We start from the raw sequence: 25,856 nt of genomic DNA, 5'->3' as shown, positions 1-25,856 counted from the left end.
AGATATGGAAACAACCTAAATATCCAGTAACAGATGAATGGATAAAGAAGATGCGATATGTACACGCTATGGAATATTATTCATCCTTGAAAAAGGAAATCTTGCCATTTGTAACAACATGGATGAACCTGCAGGACATTTTGCTATGTTAAACCAGACACAAAAAGACAAATACTGCATGATCTCATTTATATGTGGAACCTAAAATAGTCACTCACAGAATAGAATGGTGATTGTCAGCAGCTGAGAGAGAGGGAAATGGAGTGATGTTGGTCAAAGGGTACAAAGTTTCAGGTATGCAAGATGAGTAAATTATGGAGATCTAATGTACAGCATGGCGATTACAGCTAACAATACTATACTGCACACTTGAAATTTGCTAAGATGGTAGATCTTAAGTGTACTCACACCCCTCCAGAACAACCTAACTGTGAGGTGGTAGATACACTAATAAGCTTGATTGCTATTATCATTTCACAATGTATATCAAAAGATCAAATTGTACATCCTAAACATATACATTTTTTATTTGTCAATTATACCTCAATAAAGTTTTAAAAAATAGTGGCTACTGGGGATTGCCTGTCCATCAAATCACCCTAAAATGCAATTGGTAAATATATTAGTGGATAGAGGCTCATGTTTAAGGTAATATTTTTAAATGGAGTATCGTTTATTAAGTTTCAATTAAAGGTAAACTTTGGGGATCAACTTTTGGTTTCATACTTCCAAGTTCACTGAGTTAGGACATGCTCTGAAAATGGAGGCAAGAAGTGGGAACAGCAAAGGCATGATCAGCGGCAGATGGCGGGGAAGGAATGGGATGCAACAGAGTGCGCATGCACCGAAGACAGGATGAAGGAAAATGTAACCGAAAAGTAACTAGCTGAGGAGTTAACGAGTGCGTGTGGGACCCTTCAAAGGCACAGAGATCAACATGAAATATCTAAGCTGGAAGCAGCTCCCCGGGGGAGAAAGCACTGCTGCTGTTGTGGATACTGGAGGTTCCACTTCGGGAAACTAATTAAGAGTGGGGACACTGCTACAGGATGCCTCCAGCTGTTTCCATTTTCCCTGATGGGTTAACTTGTGGAGTAGGAGATAAGAACTTTATGGAGGTGACTGATGGAAATGCACAATGGCGCACTCCTTCAAGTAGCCTGAGGAAGAGGAGAGAGGGGAAAACAGAGTGAACACAACGATGCATGACTGTCCACATGGCTAGCGTCCTAGGAGATGGTGCAGAGCTGCAGGCAGCAGGGGAAAAGAATGTGGAAGGACCAGTGGCTCTCCCATCAGCCACAGAGAAAGGGCCGCCACTGGTCAAGGGTCAAAGCTTGTCTTAAACTGGAGGGAACCACATACACAGCAGTAGCAAAAGCCTCCCAGGGAATTTGGAAGAAGAGGAAAATTGCCAGCACATAATAAACCAGGCCTGTGGACCTATTAGTGAAAAGCATCTTTCAAGGCAAGTCTCTGCTCCCACTCACAGGTACCTCCTCCTGGCAGAAGGGCAAACCTCCCAAGGAGAGGGCTTGGCTCCTCCACAGGCAACAGGACCAACAAACGCTGTCCACACACCAAGCCTGGCCCCTATTCTAGATCAGGACAGAGGCACTGAGGAACCTGACCTCAGAGCTTAATTCTTACAGCCAGAGGTAGAAAAAACCCCAACACAGTCACTGAAACAGTCAGATGTTTATACTTTTATCTAGACCAGAGTAGCATTCATGTATATTTTCATCTTTGGAACAGGTGGTTTGAAATGCAAATAAAGTAATACGTGTCAGAGCCGTATCCTAGCAGTGGCTACTTTGCAAACGTTGCCATGGCACCAATTCAACAGTGTTCTGAGAGGCAGCCACACCTCAGCAAGTTCTTTCTAACTTGGGACAGCCAAGTTCAAAGGAACTAAGAGCCACAAACTGTAAAAGACTCCTGAGCCAATATAGAAGGTGAATCTTTACAGCCCAACTGCCCTGTGAAGCTGCTTGAAATAGGGCACGGGACTTAAAGGGAGGAAAAAAGAGAAATGGACCATCTCCTAGAACACCTGGAATGTGACCCAAGCCTGGAGACAAAATGAAGGTAATTAAAACTGCTAACATTTGGTTTTAGCTGTTAACAGATCGTGCACAGATGGAGAAGGGCAAACTCCATTTCTCCAGTTCCTCTAGTGCAAACTGTGCTTTACCAGGACTCACTAAATCCTAGCTGGGTGAAAAGAGCAGATTGTCCTGTTTGGTTCATTTACATTAAACTAAAGAAGTCTGTCCTCAGATGGCTGCAGTCCAGGGGCCACTCACAACCAGATGCAAGCAGCTGGGTTCTGCAGATCTCTACTTCTTCCTGACACTAGATCTGCTCTACTGAAAGCAACACACATTTCCCAACAACAGAAAAAGCAGAAGGAAAAGGACTTGGTGGTAGGGACACAGGATGCTGGGGAAAAAGTCTTTGCCAACCTGGCCTGTGAGCCAATCAAGTTCCCTCAAGTAGGCCCTGGGCTAAACGGGGCATGTCCCCACCTGGTTGGGGGAGGATGAAATAAAAGATCCCAAAAGCTAACAATAAAAAATGGCCTGTGATCAATAGTAACCTGATTGTATAAACCACAAATTCTTTTAAGAGTTCACAGGGGCAGGAGTTATTTCTTGCTTCCCTTTCAGATGAGGGTGATCACAAAGAACAATCCCAGAAAAACCCTCTAAAAAAGTGAAGACTTAGCCAATAGGAAATCAGTCAGTTGACACTGAAAAGCCATCAGCAAGAATGACACTTCAGAGCTCCCCCCATCACAATGGAAGGCCACTAGGCCTCGAGATGTCCTTAGAGATGGTAACAATGCACCAGCCAAGGCCACAATAGCCATAGGACAGGAGGGCAATGGGAAGAGCACTTAGAAAAGCAATCCAGAGCGCCATACTGCCTTCACCATGGAAGGCACAGACTCCTGCTTCCCAGAGGAGGGATTCTGAGACTACTGTACATAGTTAATCCCCCCACCCCCAAATAAAGACAGGAAAGAGCCTCTTGGTGCTGCTTCTATAACATTTTAGCCAAATCAATCTGTAAATTTTCTATGTGTGAACTGGAACTTGTAATTTGAGTAGTAACCTGGACACTAGATACACCACCCAAGGGCAGACCACATCCAGGGCACAATATTCAAAAGAGAGTAAGACTTCTGGCTTGATTTCAGCAGGTTTTAATATTCAGGGGGATTCAGTGTGATGAGTAAGCCTGACAGAGGAGGAGAAGATACAGGGAGAAAAGAGTGCTCAGTATCACAAACAGGGGCTGGTATCAGGTTCCAGTTGATGAGTCTATTGCCAAGGGTTAAGCAGGGAAAGAGTCCAGGGCCCCAAGAAAAAGCTAGGCAAGGTCTAGGAAGCCTCAGGGCAGGAATTCAGTTGCATCAGGAAAATATAGCACTAAGAAGGAAACTGAGGCAAACACCCAGCCCTGTGCAGTCAGCTGATGTGACAAAGGGAAGGAAAAATCTGGAATTTGACAAGTATGTGATGTACAGACTTACTGTGGAGATATTAGCGTTAGGATAATGGTGACAGGAGTAAAGTCACATTCCATCTACAGCTGGATTGAAGTTCCTAAGATAATTTTTGCTCAGGTCAGAATTAACAAAGGGATTCTGCAGATTTCAGCCTAGAGATCAGGCTATATCAAATACAACAATGACTGAGATGATCCAGGCTGAGAAAGACAGAAGTTGATCAAAGTGCTTCCATATGAGAGGCTGTAATAAACACTTCTGAAATTATAAATTAGATTTAGAAAAGTGAAAAACATTTTGTTGGAATGGTCACTTTATCTCTTTCTAAATTTTGTGCTTTATCAGTTTTGCTGCCTAGACAAAGAGTTAACTGAACTCTTTGAAGTTGTTGAAACCATACATACTAGAAGAAAATGCAGGAAATAATCAACTCCTCTTTGAAGGGAAAGTCCTTTCTAGATACGATCTTAAAAAATAAGTCATAAAGGTAAAGATTAGGCCACATAAAAATGCAAAATGTGGTGCAATTAAAAATCAGCATAATTAAAAGACTACAAATCAGGTAAAATATTTGCAATCAATATGACAGCTAGAATTCTTGATACATAAAAAGTTCTTGCAAATCAATAAAGAAAATCCTAAAAAATGGTAAGGGACCACATTTGTTTCACAGAATAATAAGTATTACAGATCAATAACATACGAGAAAGCGTTCAATCTTACTCAGAATTAAAAAGATACAAATTATAATCATGAAAAGATACTGATGCTCACTTCTCAAACTGGCAAAGGGGGTGATAAATAACACCAGGAGAGAATGTGATATAATTGGCACACATTGCTAGGAAGCAATCTGACAAAGTTTGATCTAATAATAATCTGACTTCTGGCAGTCAACATTAAAGAAAAGAATCAGAGATATGAACAATTAATTTACAGAAATGTTCATCAATGTTATTTATAATAGAAAGAGGCAAGAACCCAAATGTCAGTTATATGATGAAGTTCTAATTAGCCATGAATATTGTGTTTTTTTGAAGAATCTTTCACAACATGGGAAAATGCTCATGACGCAATACTAAGTGAAAAAACAAAGTATAAAACACAATTTTATGTTATCCATACATATATAGCAGAAAGATTGGAGAGCATAACATTGATGGAAAAGTAAACTGATACAAACTAGTTTGAGTATTTTTCATTTATATAAAAATATTGTTTATTCTATAAGAAACATGTAATATTTGTATAATAAGATTTTTTAATGCTTTAAAAACTATTATAATGCTTAAGTTGCTGCTTGGGAACAATAATAACTGATGGAATATTTTTTAAAGGAAAAATCATTAAAGTTCTCAACTTTTGGGGTTTAACATGAGGGGAACTATTTATTAGAAATACTTGCTTTCCAGAATGGCAAAGTTTTCACTATGCTATAACAAGAGGTACCCACTGGAAATAAAACTCTCAAATGTCAATGAATGAGTACCCACAACCCAAAGAATACATAAGTGGCTCTTCTACGATTAAGCAAAAGAGACCCCATGATCCTATTCTCCAAAGAATAACCACCTCCAACCTACAGGCAGCAATTTGAAGAAAGAGCTGATTTTACATGCAAGCACACTCCAAACCTCCGCACCATACATACAAATACTACATATGCAGAAAAAGACACAAGAAGAACATTAGGGAGAAAATGCAAAACCCCTGCTTATTCTCTGCCCTTTCATAAGCAAGAATCATCTACATAACCCTGGATTTGTACATTTACCAGTAAGAGCTAATATTTATTGAGTCCTTAATATGTGTCAGGCACATGACAAAGCATCTTATACTTATTCCATCATTCAGTCCTCAAGATAATCTTATGAGGTAGGTACTGCTCTTCTCCTCACTGTACACACAAGGAAGCCCAGAAGTTAAATGACTTGCCAAAAGTCACAAAGCCAGTAAGTGGCAGAGCCCAGATCTGAAACAAGGCAGTCTGTTTCTAGAACTTGCACTGATAACCCATTTGCCTTACTGCCACAGAATCTATGAAACAGGTAAAGGTGTATTATGCCTTTCTCTTTAGTCTCCTCCCCGCTACCCAGGAGTATCAATAAAGAAAGAGTTCTAATCTATGGATACATATCCCTATATTTTAGAATCAAAGACACTACTATAGTTATTGTTCTACCTCCTTTAAAGAAAAGTATGGCTCTATAAAGTAATGCACTGTCTTCAGTTTTTCCAGCACTGGTTTTACATATAATTTCTCTTCTTTGTTTAGGGTTGTAGCTAGAAGACAACAAAACTAGCAATGGAGCCCTTATATGAAGAATACCTAGCAAATCATGGAACAATAGTAAAGCCTTATTACTGGCTAAGCTTCTCTCTAGATTGCTCCTACTGTCCTTACCACATTCGCACAGGTGAAGAAGCAAGAGTTTCCTACACAGAATTTTATCCAATTTTTGGATTCCCTTATGGGCCAATGTATCCTCAAACAAAACACCTCACATTTTATGAACTAAAAACTTCTTCTGGAAGTCTGGTGCAAAAGGGCCATGCTACCAGTTGCATGGGGAATAATGCTCATCCAGAGTCAATGCTATTCGAGATGAATGGTTATCTTGACTCGGCCGTGCACAATAATGACCGCATCAGGCATATCATTCTGTATTCCAGCAACTCCCCTTGTAATGAAGCTAACCACGGCTGCATCAGCAAAATGTACAATTTCCTGACAATGTATCCAGATGTCACCCTTAGTATTTACTTTTCTCAGCTCTATCATACTGAGACGGAATTTCCTGCCTCGGCATGGAACCGCGAAGCTCTCCGGAGCCTGGCCAGTTTATGGCCACAGGTCACTTTGAGCCCAATAAGTGGTGAGATTTGGCATTCTCTCCTCCACAACTTTGTGAATGATGTCTTGGGTTCAACTGGTTTCCATCCCATTTTAACTGGGAGAGCACTGGCTGACAGGCACAATGCATATGAAATCAGTGCCATAACAGGAGTGAAACCTTATTTCACTGATGTTCTTCCCCAGACAAAAGAGAATCACAGCATGAAAGTTAAGGTAGTTTTACAGAGCTACCCTTTAAACAATGCCTTTCCCAGACAATCTTTTCAAGTGACAAATGGACAACCGCAACTCAATCTGACCCCCGACCTCAGAGTTCCTGTCGTTTCTGTGCTGGTGCCTTTCACAGACTTACCACCAATCTATGTGGATCAAACCCCACATAAACCCAGGAACATCGTAAGACATTTAAATATGCCTCAAGTATCATTCCAGGAAACCAAGGACCTTGGGAGGCCTCCCATTCAGATGCCAGTGGAGAGACAGGAAATCACAAAACAGTTTGCAAATAGCAAAGAGGTGGGTGAGAAGAAGAAGAAAGGGAAAAAATAAAATCTACATTACTGCATCACAAGATCAAATAGCTACCAGAGGACCTATTAGTCAACAAAAATCTGGGGACTTTCTTTCTTAGATGTGACCCAAGATGGAAATAAATTTATATATGAAATGCAAAATCTGAATTATTTACCATCTCATCATAAAGATACACTATTTTTAACATCATCCAAAGTGTTTCTATAAGCAACTTAATCTCTCTCCTTTATTTTAAAAGTGACAGTATCAAAATGGAGCCATTAGTACCTTGCTAATATTTTGGTGTGGAAAAGGAAATGTCATTATTTAAGTCTACCCACATCATCTTTCCACTAAAAAGCCCATGGACTAAATAGCTTCCTAAATTGGTTTCAGTATGAAAATGCACTGTAAAATTGGAAAACAGTCTGAAGTTACTGACATTGAGTGCTGTTTGTTTGCAAAAGCAAACAAGTGATTTTCCATTAATTGTAAACCGTGGACAGGTTTTAAGCAGGGCATTTTTTTCCTACAGTGATTCAAAATAGTTTTGTGTGAGGGAAAAGCCCCTTTGCTAATTGATTAGACATAGCTACAGAAATTGATTTTTGAAACCTAGCCAACTGCTGAGTTCAGTCTTTCCCAGCTCAGACCTCTCCCTCCTGAGAAGAATGGTACATGAGAATCTCCAAAGGCTCCTTCCATCACACACCATGGAAAACCCAAGCCACTCTACTTGGGTTTCAAGGCTCCTCCTCCACCTTTCTGATGCCCTGTCTCACCAGCAAAATTGTAAGTTGCTATAAGTCAAGCACCATCCTTCTCTCTACTTGGTTTTCCCTTCCAATCCATCTTTCACAGAATCCAGGCAACATGTAGTAGCAAGGCTATGAATCTACATCTCAGTAACTTCACCAGTCATTACTCCCCAACACATTCCTTCTGCATTTCAGCCAAGTGCCTGCTTAACCATCCTACAATGGACATTTTGTTGTTAGCATCCATTCCACCTTCTTCTGATATAGCTCCCAATGCACAGTTTATTTTACTTCCCTTCTTTCTGACCCCCTTTTTTTTAACCAGTGCATATTGATACCTCTTAAAATCTTGTTCAAAACACACTTCTAGGAAGTGCTACTTGACTAACCCTCTGAGTGTGTATATTAAAGCACTTTGCTATGTTTAACTAATTTACATTTGCTGCCTCACTCCCCTCTCAGAAATATGTGAAGATGCATTACAAGAAAAATGTACATTCATTTCTAACTTACAACTATGTTTTTTTCTAAATATATGTAAAAAGGAATGCAAAGATAAGATAGTTCTGCCATTAGAAGAAAAAAACTCAAAGCACAGAATTAGCCATGCAGAAGAAGAAAAGAAAAGAAAAATGTTAGAATATAAATTTCTATTGTGATTAAAAGAAATATGAATAAAACTTTTAAAGAAATTTCTATTGTTAACCTGAAAATTTTTATCGAATTATTGACATGTAAAATTGTATTTTTGGTATATAGTAATTACTCTTCAAAGAGACACTATTAAAGTTTATTAGACCATGAAATCGTATGTTTATAATTTGGAATGTAGAGTTTAAAACACCCCAATATGACAATTCAGCATCTCTGATCATTACAAAAGTATAGCCAGGTGGACAAGTTGGCTAATGGCACTGGCGGGTCTCAGGGGCTTTAGGATCCAGTCTGACGCTTCTTACCAGGTTCGCTAATGACACCCCACAGCAGCAGGAAAGACCTGCCCACTTTGAGGACTCCTCAAAAAAAAAAATAGATCCAATTAGTTGTCATGAAATCTGTCTCCAAAGTGGTCAAGAAGACCGTAATTATCAGGCCGCAAAGGATCCAGCTAGAAACATAGTCTGAAATCTATAATGAATTCATATTTCAAATGTAAACCTGGATATCAATGGTATATAGCGAAGAGAGAAATGTTGCCAGAACCACAGTGGAAAAAAATATATACTTTTGGCATTAGTTTTTGTACTGGTTGGGTGAGACTGGGGCTAAGAAGAATGTTTCTGACAGGTCTCCAGTCCAGGCCAATATAGTCAAGCCTTTCACGAGAAACTATTAAGAGACCATAAAGATACATGGCTCGAGGCAAGTAGTCTCTACTTCCTCCTCTTGCTTACCTCACAAGGAGTCCTTGGTCATGCCGGGCTAACCCAGGGATTTAGGGAAGGAGAGAAGTTAGAATGTCCCAGCTCTCTTCAGCGAACTGGCCAGGTGACTATTGCAACACACATGGAAATCCCAATAAAGGAAACATAAGCCAGTAAATTAAAGCAGCTAGTGGTGTGATAATCTAAAAAAAAAGCAAGGCAGGGATATTCCAAGAAAATGAAGAGGGAGGGAGAAGGGAGTGTTTCCTGGGTGAATCTACGATGGTCCAGGATTTGACTCTCCGCTTTGTAAGCTCAACTACCTACTGAGTCAACACAGAGAAATGTTTTTTTTAACTGGTGGTAGATATGGATTAGCAAAGTTCCCAAGACCAACATGTAAAAGCAGAAAACTAACTAACTGATTTCCAGTGAGACTGACAGCTGGATATGCAATCAGATATTCAAGCCATCCAGCCTAAGCAGTCTCTCCATGTAGATGAGCCAGAAGAGAAGCCAAGGTGCCATCACAAGGTTGCTTTGGGGACTAGAGGAGTTCATTACATGATTCACATGTCTAGTGCCACCACACTCTGCTTGCCCGGGAAAGACACCTGCCACTTGGAATGAAATGGTGGGACAAGCACAAGGGCCCCTGTGCCCTGGACAGTGTTTGGGCCAAGATGGTAAGAGACAAGATAAGCCTCAATAACCAATTCCTGTGATGACCAGTATAGTTTCTGTAGATTAATGTTTCATCAGGTTACTTAATCCTGCTGGTCTGGGAGCAAATCTTACCTCTTTAAACTGCCATCACATACCTTTTTTGATTCATAGCATATGTAATCCAAAGGGTTTAACTCACAGAACAGAATGTTATTCATCTTATTTCCAAGGGTTTAAGGAAACCTGCATGGTAACCTACACTAATTAAAAAATATTATTATTACCACCTAGCATTTAATGAGAGCTCTATGTCTGGCACTTTTTTAAGCATTTCTGTGTATTAACTCATTTAATCCTCCCAATAATCCTATGAGGTAGGTATTATTATAATACCTATTTTACAAATAAGGAAACTGTGACACAGAGAGCTTAAGTAACTGCTCCAGTGTAAAGGCTGAGCTGAGAGTCAAACCCAGAGGTTGAGCTCCAGAATCCATGTTCTTAATCACTATGCTTTAATGCATCTCAAATAACAATGTGGACTCACTACAAAGCTTGGCAAAATCAATATCCATTTACTACCGGTCCTGCACCTTTCCTGTAATTCTACTCAAACCATTGTACTGATCAGTATCCTCCCTGTGGGAGTTAGGGAGGCTGTGCTAGGGTGTGCTAGGGTGGAGAACTTAAGCAAGTTCTAGATCCCAGAGTTTGAGCACCCTCTCCACCCCCATTCCTTGTTATTTGGACTTTTTACCAAACATGAGTCCTGATATTATCTTATCTTGATGTCCCTGACTCTCAGAGATGTACCAAATCAGAGACCTAAGGCAATGGAACATTGTTTTATTACCCTATTCAGTTAATCAAGTGGAATTGGTTCCTCAAAAAATTTACAAGAGAATTACCATATGATCCAGCATTCCCACTTCTGGGTATATACCCAAAAGAATTGAAAATTGGGTCTCAAAGAGATATTTGTACACCCATATTCATAGCATAATTATTCATATGTGTGTGTGTGTGTATATATATATGTATATATTGTATATATATGTATGTATACATGCACACACAGGAATATTATTCTCCATTGAAAAAGGAAGGAAATTCTCATTCATGCTACCACATGGATGAATCTTAAGGACCTCAAACTAAGTGAAATAAGCCAGTCACAAAAAGACAAATATTGTTAACAACAAAGCAAAACTAAAGGAAAAAAACAGCAGCAGACTCACAAACTCCAAGAAGGGACTAGCAGTTACCAAAGGGAAGAGGGTGGGGAAGGCGGGTGGGGAGCGAGGGAGAAGGGGATTAAGGGGCACTATTATTAACATACATAATGTAGCGGGGGCACAGGGAAGGCAGAATAGCACAGAAAAGACAAGTAGTGACTCTGCAGCATCTTACTCTGCTAATGGACAGTGACTGCAATGGGGTGTGGGGAGAGGACTTGATAATGTGGGTGAATGTTGAAACCACAGTTTTGCTCATGCAAAACCTTACTAATATTGTATATCAATGATACCTTAAGAAATATATATATGGGAAAAAAAGACAAATACTACATAAAGTACCTAGAGATGTGAAATTAACAGAGACAGAAAGTAAAATGTTGGTTGTCAAAAGCTGGTGAGTTATTGTTTAAGGGGTGAAGAGTCTCAGTTTTGCAAGATAAAAAGAGGTCTGGAAGTTGATGGCTTACAACAATGTGAACATACTTAACACTACTTACCTGTACATTTACAAATTTTTAAGGTGGTAAATTTCATGTTAGGTGTATTTTGCCACAATTTTTAAAAATTAATGAATTACTAATCAAAACCTACAGATTTCCTTATATACCAAAAAGAGTGACATCTTTTATGGTAGACTAAATATTAGGTAACAGGCTGTATGTCTAGTCTGAAAATACCGAGATAAGGTGAGGACAGCACATAGGAATATCTGAAAAACAAATATCTTTTAAAAAAATCATTACAATAACAAGATTTTTTTAAGTTCACAATTCACAGTTTATTACAAGCTATTGTGAGTGTTATTTAGAGCCTGATACTTAGTTCTATCCTTATTTTTAGCACAAGGTAAGTAGTATACTGAGGAATAATGAGAAAGATGTATTGAAAGTAGAGAGTGTTAATTAAAAGCACAAATTTGAAATCTGACAAGTGTAATTCCCATAACGGTCTGCTGCTTGCTAGGTGAGTATTGTGGGCTGAGTTACATTCATAAAGTAGGAAGGAACCTAGAGCTACTCTGAGAATGAAATAACGTAAGTAAAGAGCTTATCTACCAAGTGTCTAATGCACAATAAACATTCATGAGGTGCTTGCTATTATTAGTAAAATATTGACAAAATAAAGATAGACAGTAGAAAAGATAGGAATTAGAGGACCTTTCAAATTTTATCAAAACTGTAAGTCTGAGATGGCCATTTTCTATAAGAAGTAAAGATATGTTGTTAGAATTCATGACAATCAGTTTATGGGGAGAAAAGTGTGTTGAGGTTAATATTGTATTTAAATAACTAATAATAGCACTGAAAAAAGCAGTATGTCCATGGTCATGGAAGACCCTGAAGTAATTGTAAGAAAATGTTTTGTGCAACTTCTTGCTCATAAAATGTCAATCTAGATAAAATGCATGATATACTAGGAAAATGCAAATTCTAAAATTGACTCAAAAGATAAAGAACACCAAATAAGTCAATAACCATAGAAGATAAAAGTGATTAAAGATCTGCTTCTGTAAATGGGAGCGTGCCCAGATAATTCTGGAGGCACATTCCATAATTTTCAAAGAAAAAATAGCATGGTTATTTTCTATTATTCAAACCAATTCCAGAGCACAGAAAAAAGGATGAAAAATTTCTCAATTCTTCTTACAAAGCTAGACTAACTATAATATCAAAACCAGATAGAGATAGCACAAAGAAATAAAACTATGGACCAATCTTACTTATACATATAGATTCTGAAATCATGTAAACAAAATATAAACTAATCAAATGTAGCAACTAATTAAAACTGTAACCAGAGTTTACTCTAGAAATGTGGGAATGGTTCAGCACAGAAAAATACATATAATTCATTATATTCATAAATTAAGAAAACAAAAATTAAAAGCTTTTTATCATTAGATCCCCCAAAAGCATTTGATTATTTCAGTAGTTACTCCTAACAATCAAAAAGCAATAGGAAATATAAACTGGTAAAATACCAAAGACATTTCCATTAAAATAGAAACAAAGAAGAGAAGCCTACACCCAATTTTCAACACTGTTTTAAAGAGTCTAGATAGTGCAGTAAGTAAATAAAAGTGATATAAGTATTGGCAGAGAAGATGAAGATTATTATTATCTCAAATATTATGAATGTATACTGTGACAAAAAAAGTAACCTTAAAAAACAGCTAGTATTAAAAAGATTACAGTAATGAGAAAGAATACAGAATAAATAAATTTTAAAACCCACAGTTTTCTTATTATCTATGAAACTATAGGTAAAAAAAATTAAATAGAAAAGGAGTCCCATTCACCATAGTGTTTGATGCACAAAGTTTATTCTTTCATTAAGCACAAAATGTTTTTCCTGAGACAAGAGTACAGATTAAATTTTTAAATCTTTGAAGTACTAACATATAAGTAAGTAAAGGTCCCATTGTAAAACTGTTCACCCTATCTACTTCAGTGTATAATCATAAAGTTATGTAAAATTAATCACAAGAAGAAACTTGAGGTCTTGAAGACTGGTGGTTTCAACACAGAACCAGATCATTTGGGTATTAAGTGCAAGCATTAAACCGTAACATAGTCTATGAGTAAATGCTAAAAAAACCTTTTTATATTGTAGTAATTACTTTACTAGAGAACAGTGCTATTAAGGCATCATTACCATGAATTTTCCATAAATGAAATTTTCTTGTTTTATATTTATAATACATGCTTGGCATATTTGATTAACACTAAATTCACTTCCACTTCAAATAATAAAAACAGTAGTGCCATACTGCTGGAGTCAATGTGTTTGTTAAGTATTTAGTGGCAAGTTTGGAGAAAAGATGTACATAATAACTAGAATACTTGACTGAGAAGGAAGACCTACTATAGGTAGTTTTATCAAAATCCTTTCTAACTAAAAGGTCCTTCACTCTCTGTATCACCACAGAAAATATGAAGGCGCTACATACTATTATGCAGCATTAATCTTGAGAAAATTCGATTCAGTCTAACTTTAATACTGAACCAAACCAGGTTATTTGCACAATAAACAAAATGTCTTAAAACCTTATGGAGCCCTTATTTCAGGGATAAGCACTCATTATGAAAATTAAAATAGGGAGAACAGTATTACCTGAACTAAATACCATGATTAACATAAAAAATTTGTAGTTTGCAAGAAAATGGAATAATGTGTGTTTTCTAATCAAAAGATAATTGAGGACAGGTTTCACACACACACATTTCCCTAAAGTTTTATAAAGATTTACCTCTTAATTAAAGGGGGTAGGGATGTAGTCAAATGTGTCATTAAAAAATACTCATCTCTAAATATGATTCCAAAATTAACTTATCTAATTATTAATTCATTGCATAGAAACGTGTTGAGTACCTACTATATACTAGGTACTAAGCCTTGTGAGACAATAAAAAATGCAGCATTGGAAAGGACATTTTTCACATTATTACATCTCAAATGTAATATGCATTATGCCACTGAGAATTATATTTAACACATTCAATTTACAGAGCAAAATTCTAAGCAATCAGAACAATTACACCCTTGAGCAACTCAATTTTTTAAATTCCCCTCACTATTCCCTTAAGTTCATTTCTACCCTGAGATTTTTCTCAGTTCTAAAATAGGAGAAAAAGAAATTTCCTAAATAAGACCTAATGTGAAACAATAGAGATGTAAAAGCAGGGTGTATTAGCTCTGAATCCTTGTTTCCACTGTTCTCAATAGTGTTTCTAATGCTCAATTTTCTCTTCAAAGAAAATCTTTATTTAGAAGAACAAAAAGTACAATCATCATTAGTACCTAAACATGTATATTGTTTAGCTCTTATTAAAGTCAGCTAAAGATTGAAACTGAGAAAAAAAGTTGAAACAAATCTTTAATCTGTTATATAATGCCATTCACCACAGTAATGACCTGATACTTCAGTATAATGACTTTTTAAAATAAATAACTACCACTGCTATCACCTAAATGATATATCTTCTAGAAGGGTGATTCAATTAGGAAAAGAAAAATACCATAAATGCTTCTTCCTCCCAAGAAAAAAGAATGTGTTTCACTTATGAGGGAACTTTGTCTCTATATATGTATATGTGCATATATATGTATACATGTAAGTCCAACAAAGGCTTGTTTTTGAGACCTCCCTCTTCTTACTGATTTCTTCTTCTCAGTGTAACTCTCACACTGTATTGGCTTCCACATTTTATCGATTCATCAATGAATAACTGAGTACCTGAATGCATTGAGTACCTTCCACATGCTTAGCTTTATGTCAGATGTAAAGAAACATTCAAAAGAATTATAAGACAGTCTTTGCCCTCTGGAATCATTCCATCTCTTCCAGGGGCAAGATAAGACACTGTGTATCTTTAAGCAATTTATAAACTAGTGCCAAAATTAACAGTACAGGTAACATGCTTTTTACGTTTACATTGAATTTTGGTCTTCCAAGCACTTTCCTGTATTTAATCCTCAAAACAATCTTGTGAAGTACACATTATTGGTCCCACTTTAGCAATGAGGAGCCTCAGATTCAGAATTTTAAGTGGAATGCCTCAATCAAACAGATTATGAGTGGAAGAGTCAAGACTCAAGCCAGGATTTTCTGATTCTAAGCCCAAAGCTCTTTTTAATATAGCACCAGAAATCAAGGATTGGGGTACTTAACAGGGCAACAAACGGCCTTATTCTAGAGATGGAATCAAACTAGACCTGCTAGGGTGTCAGGAAACCATACAGCCATCTAAGCAGTATCCAGTCAATGCCCAGGTTAATTTTATTCTGCAAACAGGTGTACCTCAGTGTTATACACACAGCACAGCTACCATTTCCTTAGGCTTAATGCCTTTGCCTCCTCAATAAGAGCTTTGCTCTCAGACATGTAGATGTCAGATATAGCAAAAAGCTGGCCTCGGGTAATCATATGAATCTTAAATCACAAATATAAATCTTAAAGGTCTGGTTTCTATTAATCCTCACACATTGTGCTTTCCCTTAGCACCAGAGAGCAGAACTCGCCCTTACCTTTTCCAGCATTCTTGTTCCAAACAACACTTATTTTAAGATGTTAATGATTGACCCTACCCCAAATTCCACAGGTTCACCCTAGTTTTGCCACCCGACCCCAGTCCCTGCCCAGACACCTCCCGCCCCTCCCAGTGGATTTAATACCTAGTTCAGGTTCTGCAGCTGCGGTCGCTATGCTGTCACACAGCACTGATAGATATGACCTTTCGACTCCGTCCTTGGGGACCTCCCACTGGCCACGCGGGGTAGTTCCAACCCTGGAAAGGGTTCTGGGCTCGAGAAAGCAAGCCACCGGCAGCGCACGGTCCGAAGTGATTCTCTGACAAGTAGAAAGACGCTGGAAGCCCGCGTGCATCACTCCGCCCCATACTCCTGCCAACTGCAGGGCACTTGGTCCGGCGACCAGTCCATCGCACCCCACAGGTAAGTCCGGGCCAGCCGGACCTCACACAGGTCCTCGATGACAGGTCGCAGGTGGCGGCAGCAAAAGGCACGGCCACCCGCCCCCAGTGGCCATCGCCGCCAGCCTAAGACCCCCGTAGACCGGACCGCAGGGAAGCGTTTCTATGGAAACCCCGGGGACCACGTGATACGCCCGAACAACCAATTGCGTCTTACCTCTGCCGCGGCACCCCTTTGCCCTCCCTTCTGCCCCGCCTCCTCCCGCCCCCGCCTCCTTCGCCCCGCCCCGCCCCTCTGCGGAGAGTCTGCGCCTGCGCACTGCGTCCGGCGCGCTCCCTCGCTCGTTCGCGCTCCCGGGGGAAGCGACGGGGCGGTGTGGGTGGCTGGAGCCGAGCTGGCTCGCGGAAGGAGGAGCGCGGCGAGCGCGCACGCCCAGAACAGCCCGAGCCGCGATTGCAGGCGACGCCCCAGAGCGGAAGAGGGAAGTGAGGGCCCCGGGCTGCGGGCTCCTGCCGGGCTGGGCTGTACTAAGAGCCGCACCCAGAGGAGGCCTTCGCCGCCGGTCCGGATCCGGGATGTCGAAGAACACGGTGTCGTCGGCCCGGTTCCGGAAGGTGGACGTGGATGAGTACGACGAGAACAAGTTCGTGGACGAGGAGGACACGGGCGATGGGCAGGCCGGGCCCGATGAGGGCGAGGTGGACTCCTGCCTGCGGCAATATCCTTGGATTCGGGCCGCCGCCGCCTCTGGGTTGACCGGGCGGAACGGGCTACTCCCGGGGCCGGCGCGGAGCTGCCCCCAGCAGCCCGCGGCTCGAACCCGTCTCTGCGGAGTGCCGCTTCCTGAGAGGGCAGGGGGCTCCCCGATTTCCGACCCCGTCTCCCTGAGGCCCCAGGGTTGCGCCCTCGGGAACTTGCCCTTCCTAGCGCGCCCTCCACGCCCCCGATTCCTCAGGTTGCTCCCGGAGTTACTGCCTCCCAGGAACTGGCTGTGCCGACCGCGCCCTCGCGGCGATGGGGGAGGCATCTGATGCAGGGCGTTTAAGGTTTCCTCCCCAGAACGGTATCTATACTAGGTCCCATTAACTACAGAAATATGTGATTGGGAGGATCGGACGTCTTTCCTTGGTGATTTTGTTTTGGTTGTGTTTGGTAGCTTTAAGGTAGTTTATTCCTTGCCGGGAGAGATGGACACACTTTGCAGAGTTGAGGCCCTCTGTCCTTTCAGCCCGTGGGCTTCCCCCGAGAAAAGGGCTTGGCAAAATATAGGTTGCACAGCATTTGTTAATCGGGTGAAGGGGAGTACAAAACAACCGAAACCCCAGAAAGGGAAGCTTGAAACCTTTCACCTGCTAAGCAAAGGACACTAGAAAGAAGACGGGGAATTCATAAGGAGAATCCCTGGAAATATTTAAAATAAACCCCAATGAATAAAATAGAAGATGAGTCACTTGTACAAAGCAGAATCATTTTTGTAATCCACAAATCGTTTCCATTTTAATTTAAATGTGGTTGTCAGTTCCTGAGTTTGGTCTTTGCATATTTGAATATTCATAACAATTTGCATCAGAACTTTTTTTAAAACTGTAAATGTTGCAATAACGGATTCACTCATTTCTAATCTTGGGCGTATTTATAAGATTAGGTGCTTTAGACTCGTTCTTCGTCAACGTCCTATTAAGTTATAATGGGAAAGTATATGAGTGAAAATATTTGGTAGCAACTATATTTGGTCTTAAAGGCACCTAAAATAGTGTCAAACATTTATCAACATACAGCTGTTTCTTTGATTTCTGCATTTTCAAAATCAGCTGTTGCTCTTTTGCATTACATAAATATGTAAACTTTTTGCATCTTAAAAATGAGCCAGTCTACAAAAGGCAAACTTCTCTAGAAGTCCACTAAGGCCTAAAAATAACAGCTTAGCACCAACCATACGTTTTCTTCTGTCAAACCTTTTTTCTTCATGACACGTGGTGAACATTATTCTGTCTAAAAGCATTCATTGTGATGGATCAGTGTTTTGTAAAACTAACATGTTAGGTGATGTGTGATGACTCTTAAAATGGTGCCTCTGTATCCATATAATAGATCTGATATTTGATCAGTTCATCTGAAAATGTAAGATAATTGTCTCCTTACTCTTGTTACCACCAGAAGAGAGAAGCTCTGCCTGCTCAGGCGCTGCAGATGGAGGAACAAGTAAATTCTGTGTGGTTTTCCTTTTAGGGGAATGACTACATTCTGACAGTCTGATTGGCTTTCCTTGTCTCTACTTGCTAACTAGCTAGTGCTTTCAAATAGACTACAGATAATAGATGTGGCGTAAGACAATTTGAATAACCTTCATTCAAACAGGAGAGGAACTAACCCAAAACAGAAAAATGCAGCTGCCACCTAAGGGTCATTATTATATCTTTTAAAATGCCTCTTTTCATCAGTATTGAGAGATGACTATATCATTCAGATGGCTAGAGTAATCTACCAGTGTTTCAATTAACGTAGAATATAATTCAAGTAAAAGTTTGGTCTTCATTTTTCCAGTTGAAAAGTCATTTTGGTTGAGGATAAGCTGTTTCACTTGGGGTCTGAGAATTCTAATACTGTATTTTAGAGTTTTTAAAATACCACTCTGGATAATATTTGCAGGTGTCTTATGGGAAAATGAAAGGTTATCAAGTTCTCATTTAATAATTAGGACCAAAGATGAAACCATCTTTGCTTTATTATGTTCTGTTTTCAGTATTTTACCTTGATTGACACCCTTGAAACCAACATGTTGAATTTTCCAATATTGAACAGAGGGACCATAGTAATTTTTCATTCTGTGCATAAAGTCATGTCTTAAGAACTAATGGTTCCTGGTAGTTACCGTTTTTCCTGAGGGCTGCCCTTTGCTGCTATCTCCTTAACCTCTATCACAGGAAACATGACAGCTGCCCTACAGGCAGCTCTGAAAAACCCCCCTATCAACACCAAGAGTCAGGCGGTGAAGGTGAGTCACAGAGAACACCAGTCTCTGCTGTCTTAACATGCATACCAAAATCTTCTCTAGTGTCACCAAATCAACAAGTATTTTAACTATTTACTCTCTTTGACATAGAAGAGCTTACAGTGTAGTTAGGTAAAGATTTACATATGAAAAGTAGCACTTTAACATTGAGCAGTCCTAGTGCTGTGTGGAGACACTAAGTTCAAATGACAGATCATTTTTGTGTTTTTAGAGGAGGCCACTTAGGTTGAATTTGAGCAGAGGCTTGAAGAGTAAGTAAAACTTTTACAAAATAAACAGATTATACTTGCTTAAAGGTCTTTTAAAATTAAGCAAGTATTAAATATTTATTGCAGAAAACTCAGAAATGTTAGGGGATAAAAAGCTAATCATCCGTAATCCCATCACCCAGAGATAATAGTTATTTCTGGTGTTATATATGCTTACGATTTTTCTGTGAGTGGTTTATTTTTTTAATAAAAATGGAATTTTATAGCCTACTTTTTCAGCAGTGTACATGAATGTCCTTGGCAGTAAGGTTATTTCTCAAAACATCTTTTCTAATGACTGCATATAGATGTACTGCAGTTTATACATACCAAAATGCTTCTGTCATATATTTAGATTATTGTCCTTGTATTTATGTAAACAGCACTAAAATGAACAGGTTTTTTTTTGTAAACTCTTATATTATTTCCTTTGAATAAATTCCTAGAAGTGAATCATTAGAAAGCACATTTTTTAAGGCATTTAATACACATGATATTGCCATTGGCCCTTCAGAAAGGTTCTGTGACTTCTGTTCCCTGCAGCAGTCTTTCAGTAATTCTTAAGAGCCTATTTACTTACTGTTTAAAATGAAGCCCAGAGCATTGGCCTCAACATAGCTATTCAGACATCCTAGGAGCCCCAAGAATCGCTGTAATTGAATAGTAGAAATAACGTAAGTAAATGCATAATAACTCTCTAGGCAAAATAATTTTTTACAAGAGGAAAAATTTCTTTGGTTTTTAAAAGTTGTGAGGAACATCATTGAAATTTCAATTTTACCACCTTCTGCTTTTACATAGGCGGTTTTTTATCACAGTTTGTGGGTGGAAGGTTATATAGCTCTAGATGCAAGGTTATTTTCTAAATTGGGTAATTGCATGGTCTTTAAAACAGAGATAACAATAGGTGGTAGAAACATTCCATAAGTTCCTGACCAGTAGGAATGCCAAAGGTGTCTGTCACTTTGTCTTGAATAGAAGGAGAACCAAATTGTCGGAAGGGTAAATTAAGTGTTCCCTTTGCTTGGTTTGATAGGTAAAAAAATAACTCTGCTATTGGAGCAGCCTTTCATCAAAGAAAAAAGATTATAAATGAAGATCTCTATATCTTAGATCTGTAATCACTTGAGTATAGATATAAAACAAAATAAGTTTTCTTGAAAAACTTAAATTTTTATTCATTAATATTTCTGACAGGTGGTTCAATGTAGGACTGTAATTCAGTTTTCCTTGTTTGGGTATTTTCAAGGTCAAGAAGTAAAATTTAAATACTGATTTATTAAATTGGTAAATTATCACATCTATTTGTAAGCAGATCCTTCCAGCTCTACCTTCAAATAAAGAATCTGTTCCCTGCTGACCACCACCACACTAGCCAAAACCAACCTACATATTATTGCAATAACTTCCTAACTGGTCTACCTGCTTCTCCCTTGTCCCCTGCCCCCAAACCCCCAGTTCATTCTTATCATTGGCAGCCAAAGTGATCCTGTTAAAGTCTAAGTTAGATTTTTCTCAGTGTTCCCAGAATGTTTCAACATCTTCCCATTTCTCTGAGTACCAGCCAGAGCTCTCACCGTGGCATGCGTGGCGCACGTGACCTGTCTTCCCACTCCCTCTCTGACGTCCTGCCCTGCTTTGGCCACCTTGGGTCTTTTTGCTGTTCCTTGAACCCACAGTAACATCACTTGTTCATTCCTCTGTCTAGAATAACCTCAGCTACCCCCCAGGTTTCCTCTTTGAGGTCCTTTGGGTCTTTACTTAGATCAGTGTGGCCTTCCTAAAACTGTAACCCCACATACCTGTTCTGTTATGTGTTTACCCTCAGGACCGAGCAGGCAGCATTGTCTTGAAGGTGCTCCTCTCTTTTAAAGCTAATGACATTGAAAAGGCAGTTCAATCCCTGGACAAGAATGGTGTGGATCTCCTCATGAAGTATATTTATAAAGGCTTTGAGAGCCCCTCTGACAATAGCAGTGCTGTGTTATTGCAGTGGCATGAAAAGGTAAGTTATGAATTATAAATCTGTATGACTGATTCCTTTATAACAATGACATCCTCTCTTACCTAAATAACTAGTTTGACTTCTTGGTTATACGTCATTGTTACTATAAATCAAATGCATGCAAGTCAAAGTTTAGATATATGCTCACTCACCTGGGTCTAAAGAGATTCTGATTTATAACACATATAACACTGAATGATTATTGTTCATTTAACATAATCATGAACTTTGAACTAAATCAAAACTTTGATGATGGCCAAAAGGTGTAAACAACCCAAATGCCTATTGACTGGTGAACAGGTAAATGTGGTACATACACACAATGGAATATTATTCAACCAAAAAAAGGAAGTTCTGATACATGCTACAGCATGAATGAGCCTTGAAAACACTATGCAAAGTAAAATAAGCCAGCCACAAAAGACAAATACTGTGTGATTCCACTTATGTGAAATATCTACAATAGGCAAATGCATAAAGATAGAGATTAGGTTTCAGGGGCGAGGGAGAAAAGAGAAGAGTTACTGCTTAATGGGCACAGAGTTTCTGTTGGAGGTGATGGAAATGTATTTGAAATAGATAGTGGCGACAGCTGTACAATACTGTGAATGTAATTAATGCCACTTAACTGTACATTTAGTGATGGTTAAAATGGCAAATTTCATGTTACATGTTTAACCACAATTTAAAACAAGAAATTGAGGTGAGCTCCAGAATTAAATTTTTTTTCTGTTTTCATGCATTTTATTTTGCAACATAAGCAGATGCTAGTATACTATCCATCCAAAAAAAAGATGGCTAAGGGAAATTCTTAGCTTTAGGTAAAAACTTGGTAAAGTATTCTTTAATATCCAACTCTCATATTATTCTGGTATAAACTAAATCTAGTCTTAAAATAGACCCAACCATAGGTAAGGGGTGTGTTCTCTGATGTCTTAATAATTCCCAAAATTCAGTGTTTCAGAAGCTATTGTGTGTGTATCTGAGTGAAAATACAGACTAAGAAAAGAATAGGTAGTAAAATTCGGTGTTTAGCCTTGGTCAGGCCACTTTATCCCTCTTATGCTTTTAAATAAAAAGAGCTAACATTTGTGGATAGGGTCACCATACCACCCAGTTTCCTAAAACAGTCCCAACATAATTATGAGCAGTTCCCTTTTGCTCTAGAGTGTACCAATTTGGAAAATAATTTGCATGGTTATTCTATTCATGGAACACTTTCTGTTTATCAGCCACTCTACTATAGTTTATGTTTCATTTAATCCTTATGGCAACCCTACAAAGGATATAAACATCTTTATCCTCAGTTGCCAGATGAAGTGCCAGCTTGAAAACCTAAGCGACCTAGTTCCAGAATAGCCTCGGGATCACAGTAAACACTGATTGAGCACTCACTATATTCCAAGTACTTTATAAATATTAACTCACTCAATCCTCATAAAACTAGTAGAAAACTTGCTGTTATTGCCTTTTTGTAGACAGGGAAACTGAGGCACGTGTTGTCTTCATTTCTTCCTAACATCACTCAGCAATTTTTGCCAGTCTTACCTCATGAACAATGCCCAGATCATCCACTGAGCTTCATCTCTAATGCACCTGTTATTAGTATCTCTCCCAGTCTGTTGCTATAACTTCCTAAACTGGTCTCCTGGCTACCAATTGTCTCCCTCAAATTTGTTCCCCACCCCATCACCAGAATGTTCTCTCTAAAATCCAAAACTGCCGTTATCAGAAGTCCTTTTCCCAAGTCCTGCTTTATCTTCCATGTTGGTCTTATACTCCAGCAGTGAGCATAATAATGTGTTTTCCCTGAATACACCATGTTCCCCGGTATACTCCTCTATACTGTTGCTCAGGATTTCTCTGCCTGAGTGCCTCTTCACCTTTTTATGTCAGTCTGTCACCTGCTTGTCCATTTAATGTGTCATTTTCTCCAGGAAGTCTTTCCTGACCATTCCACATTCCTCTATGCTTTCAGGTTGGGTACGTGTCTGTCTTTTGTGCTTTTATATCACCCAGAGCATTGCTCTGTCATTTCATTATGTTATATTGGAGTGATCTGTGTATAAGTCTGTCTCTTCCCTGTAGGCCAGAAGATGCTGTATTTGTTCCCTATGTATCCCCAGGATCTAGCATGGTACCCCTTACACAGAAGGTTTTTCCAACACAAAGCTCCAAATTCCTAATACTAAATCATGACTTCCAATTCTTCAAGGTGACGTCAAAGTTAAAGTTTCTAAGTCCTTAACTATTAAATAAAACATTCTTAGCTTTGGGGAAAGAAAATTTGACCAACTCTGACTAATCTAAATGGAATTGGGATGGTTGATCCCAGTTTGAATTTCTTCTTGGCAGTGCTGAGAATAAGAGCACAGAATGGATGTCCTGAATTTATATTTGAGCACCTTTTTAAGAACGTTGTGCTACAGATCTGTAAGCACATGAGGGTAGGGACTCTGAAGGTTTTGTTTATTACTGTAGCCCCCATGCCAGGAACAGTGCCTGGGTCATATATAATAGGTGCTCAAGAAATATGTATGAAAATTAGTGAATCCAGGATCAATAGTTGCACATGTTCCTTCCTGAAGAAAAATGAATTGACCCTTTATGATTCTGTCAACATTTACATTTTGGTTTGTTTTTAGGCACTTGCTGCTGGAGGAGTGGGGTCCATTGTTCGAGTCTTGACTGCAAGGAAAACCGTGTAGCCCAGCAGGAACTGGATACCTCCTGCGAGTGTAGGAGTTGCTGGTACAAAGACCAAAACAACCAAATGCTCCCGCTGCCCTTTGGGTAGCATCCATTTCTCTCAGCTTTGCCTTCTTGCTTCCTTTTTCGTAACTAAAGAAAATTACATATCAGTTTTCCTGTAATGAAAATTGGGATAATGTAGAGGACATGTTTCAGGAGGAGCGTTTTCATGCTTTCAAAAACTATATCAGTGACGTGTATACCAATCTGTATATAGTATAATTTACGTTCAAATGTAATTGTGCAATTTTTAACCCCTATTGGCCGTTGTTTGTTTTGTTTTTTCGGGTGTTTTGTTTTCTGGTTCGAGTTTTTGTTTTGTTTCATTTTTGACTAACAGTGAGAGATTTGAGGCCAGTTTCCTAACTTTGCTAGCCAGGAAGTGATCTTTATAAAAGAATATATGTGAGAGACTGGCAGCTATTAACATTGCAAAACTGGACCATACTTCCCTTATTTAAGCAAAATATGTTTCTGGAACAAATGGTGAGTGAACACCACTGCCAAGTTCCAGCTTTGTTTCTGCTTGCCTCCAGATGATGTGCGTTTAAGTATGCTTCTTTTACTCAGCATCCAGTAATCATGGCCTCTTGATTTCTATGTGGTCACCCAGGGTCCAGAGCAAGGAGTCTTGCTCTACACAAGTGTATCTACAAAATTACTAGAACCTGTTTGGTATTAGCATAAAACTCTTGTTCCAATAATATGGCCCCATTTGGGGAAACTACTCCAAATCAGAAAGATGTAGAAACAATGATATTGTTCAAACTCTGGGCAGCCTCTTAATGAAATGCTATTTTCTTGAGAAATACAGCCGCTGCCTTAGCCATTATGAGGTGTGTAACTAGTATTGAATATGCCCTATAAATGTCTCCAGTGTTCTTCAGGGTAATTGGGATCTCAGAAGATTTGGTTCAGATCCAAACACATTACATGTCCTGTATTTTAGCTCAGTGTTTTTTTAAAAAAAGAAAATGCCACACAGCAAAAAGTGTTTACTTCGTTGGACAAACCAAATCGGTTCTCAAAAATTGAGCGGTGCTTATAAAAAGTAGCTATTCAGTAGCTCCAAAACAAACCACCTGAATGCATTGACCAAGAGGGAAACCAGCCTGCTTAGTATTTGCATTGGACACCAGTTTCATATCACTGACTTATGTGAACACTGGTGCAAAAATTCTGTAAACTCTGCTGTTTTTGATACCTGCTTTTTGTTTTGTAAAAACAATGTTCAGAAAATAAAATGTCAGTGTTGAATAATTCATTTGTGTAACCCTTCTTTTAATATTTATGAATGTGTAGTTAATTAAGAGGAAAGAGTTCCTGTTTTACTAATTTGGTGCAAAGGGTTTATAAAACTATTTAAATAAAAAGTAGTGAAGAAGAGAGTCGTTAATGATGGCAGAGCACTGCTGAAGCCTTTGGAGTGATCCATAGCCCTCAGGATCCCAACTGAACTCTTCTAGAATCACTGCCCAGAAACCTAGACTAGATGT

The 25,856-nt window shown here is 39.0% G+C and overlaps 2 protein-coding genes across 2 annotated transcripts; both read left to right on the top strand.

Moving 5' to 3' along the window:
- Positions 1 to 1,500: 1,500 nt before the first annotated feature.
- Positions 1,501 to 7,045, top strand: APOBEC4 (apolipoprotein B mRNA editing enzyme catalytic polypeptide like 4). The gene is made up of 2 exons (XM_036912570.2): positions 1,501 to 2,088; positions 5,790 to 7,045. The coding sequence occupies exon 2, from the start codon at positions 5,820 to 5,822 to the stop codon at positions 6,918 to 6,920; it is 1,101 nt and encodes a 366-aa protein (XP_036768465.2). The 5' UTR covers positions 1,501 to 2,088; positions 5,790 to 5,819; the 3' UTR covers positions 6,921 to 7,045.
- A 9,688-nt stretch (positions 7,046 to 16,733) lies between these two features.
- On the top strand, positions 16,734 to 25,622 carry ARPC5 (actin related protein 2/3 complex subunit 5). The gene is made up of 4 exons (XM_057507941.1): positions 16,734 to 17,062; positions 19,267 to 19,338; positions 21,433 to 21,609; positions 24,255 to 25,622. Exons 1-4 carry the CDS (start codon positions 16,919 to 16,921, stop codon positions 24,315 to 24,317), a joined length of 456 nt encoding a protein of 151 aa, XP_057363924.1. The 5' UTR covers positions 16,734 to 16,918; the 3' UTR covers positions 24,318 to 25,622.
- The last annotated feature ends 234 nt before the right edge of the window (positions 25,623 to 25,856 follow it).

Source organism: Manis pentadactyla, chromosome 9 (assembly GCF_030020395.1).
Source record: "Manis pentadactyla isolate mManPen7 chromosome 9, mManPen7.hap1, whole genome shotgun sequence".
NCBI lineage: Eukaryota > Metazoa > Chordata > Mammalia > Pholidota > Manidae > Manis > Manis pentadactyla.
The sequence above is the reverse complement of the archived record's forward strand: the minus strand, read 5'-3'. Positions and strand labels throughout refer to the sequence as shown.

Bases quoted from the DNA above. Each gene is read 5' to 3' on its own strand.
- APOBEC4 (XM_036912570.2), top strand. From the start codon at position 5,820: ATGGAGCCCTTATATGAAGAATACCTAGCAAATCATGGAACAATAGTA.
- ARPC5 (XM_057507941.1), top strand. From the start codon at position 16,919: ATGTCGAAGAACACGGTGTCGTCGGCCCGGTTCCGGAAGGTGGACGTG. The intron at 17,063-19,266 runs TATCCTTGGATT...ACCTCTATCACA, and splicing joins TGGACTCCTGCCTGCGGCAA to GGAAACATGACAGCTGCCCT. The intron at 21,610-24,254 runs GTAAGTTATGAA...GTTTGTTTTTAG, and splicing joins TATTGCAGTGGCATGAAAAG to GCACTTGCTGCTGGAGGAGT.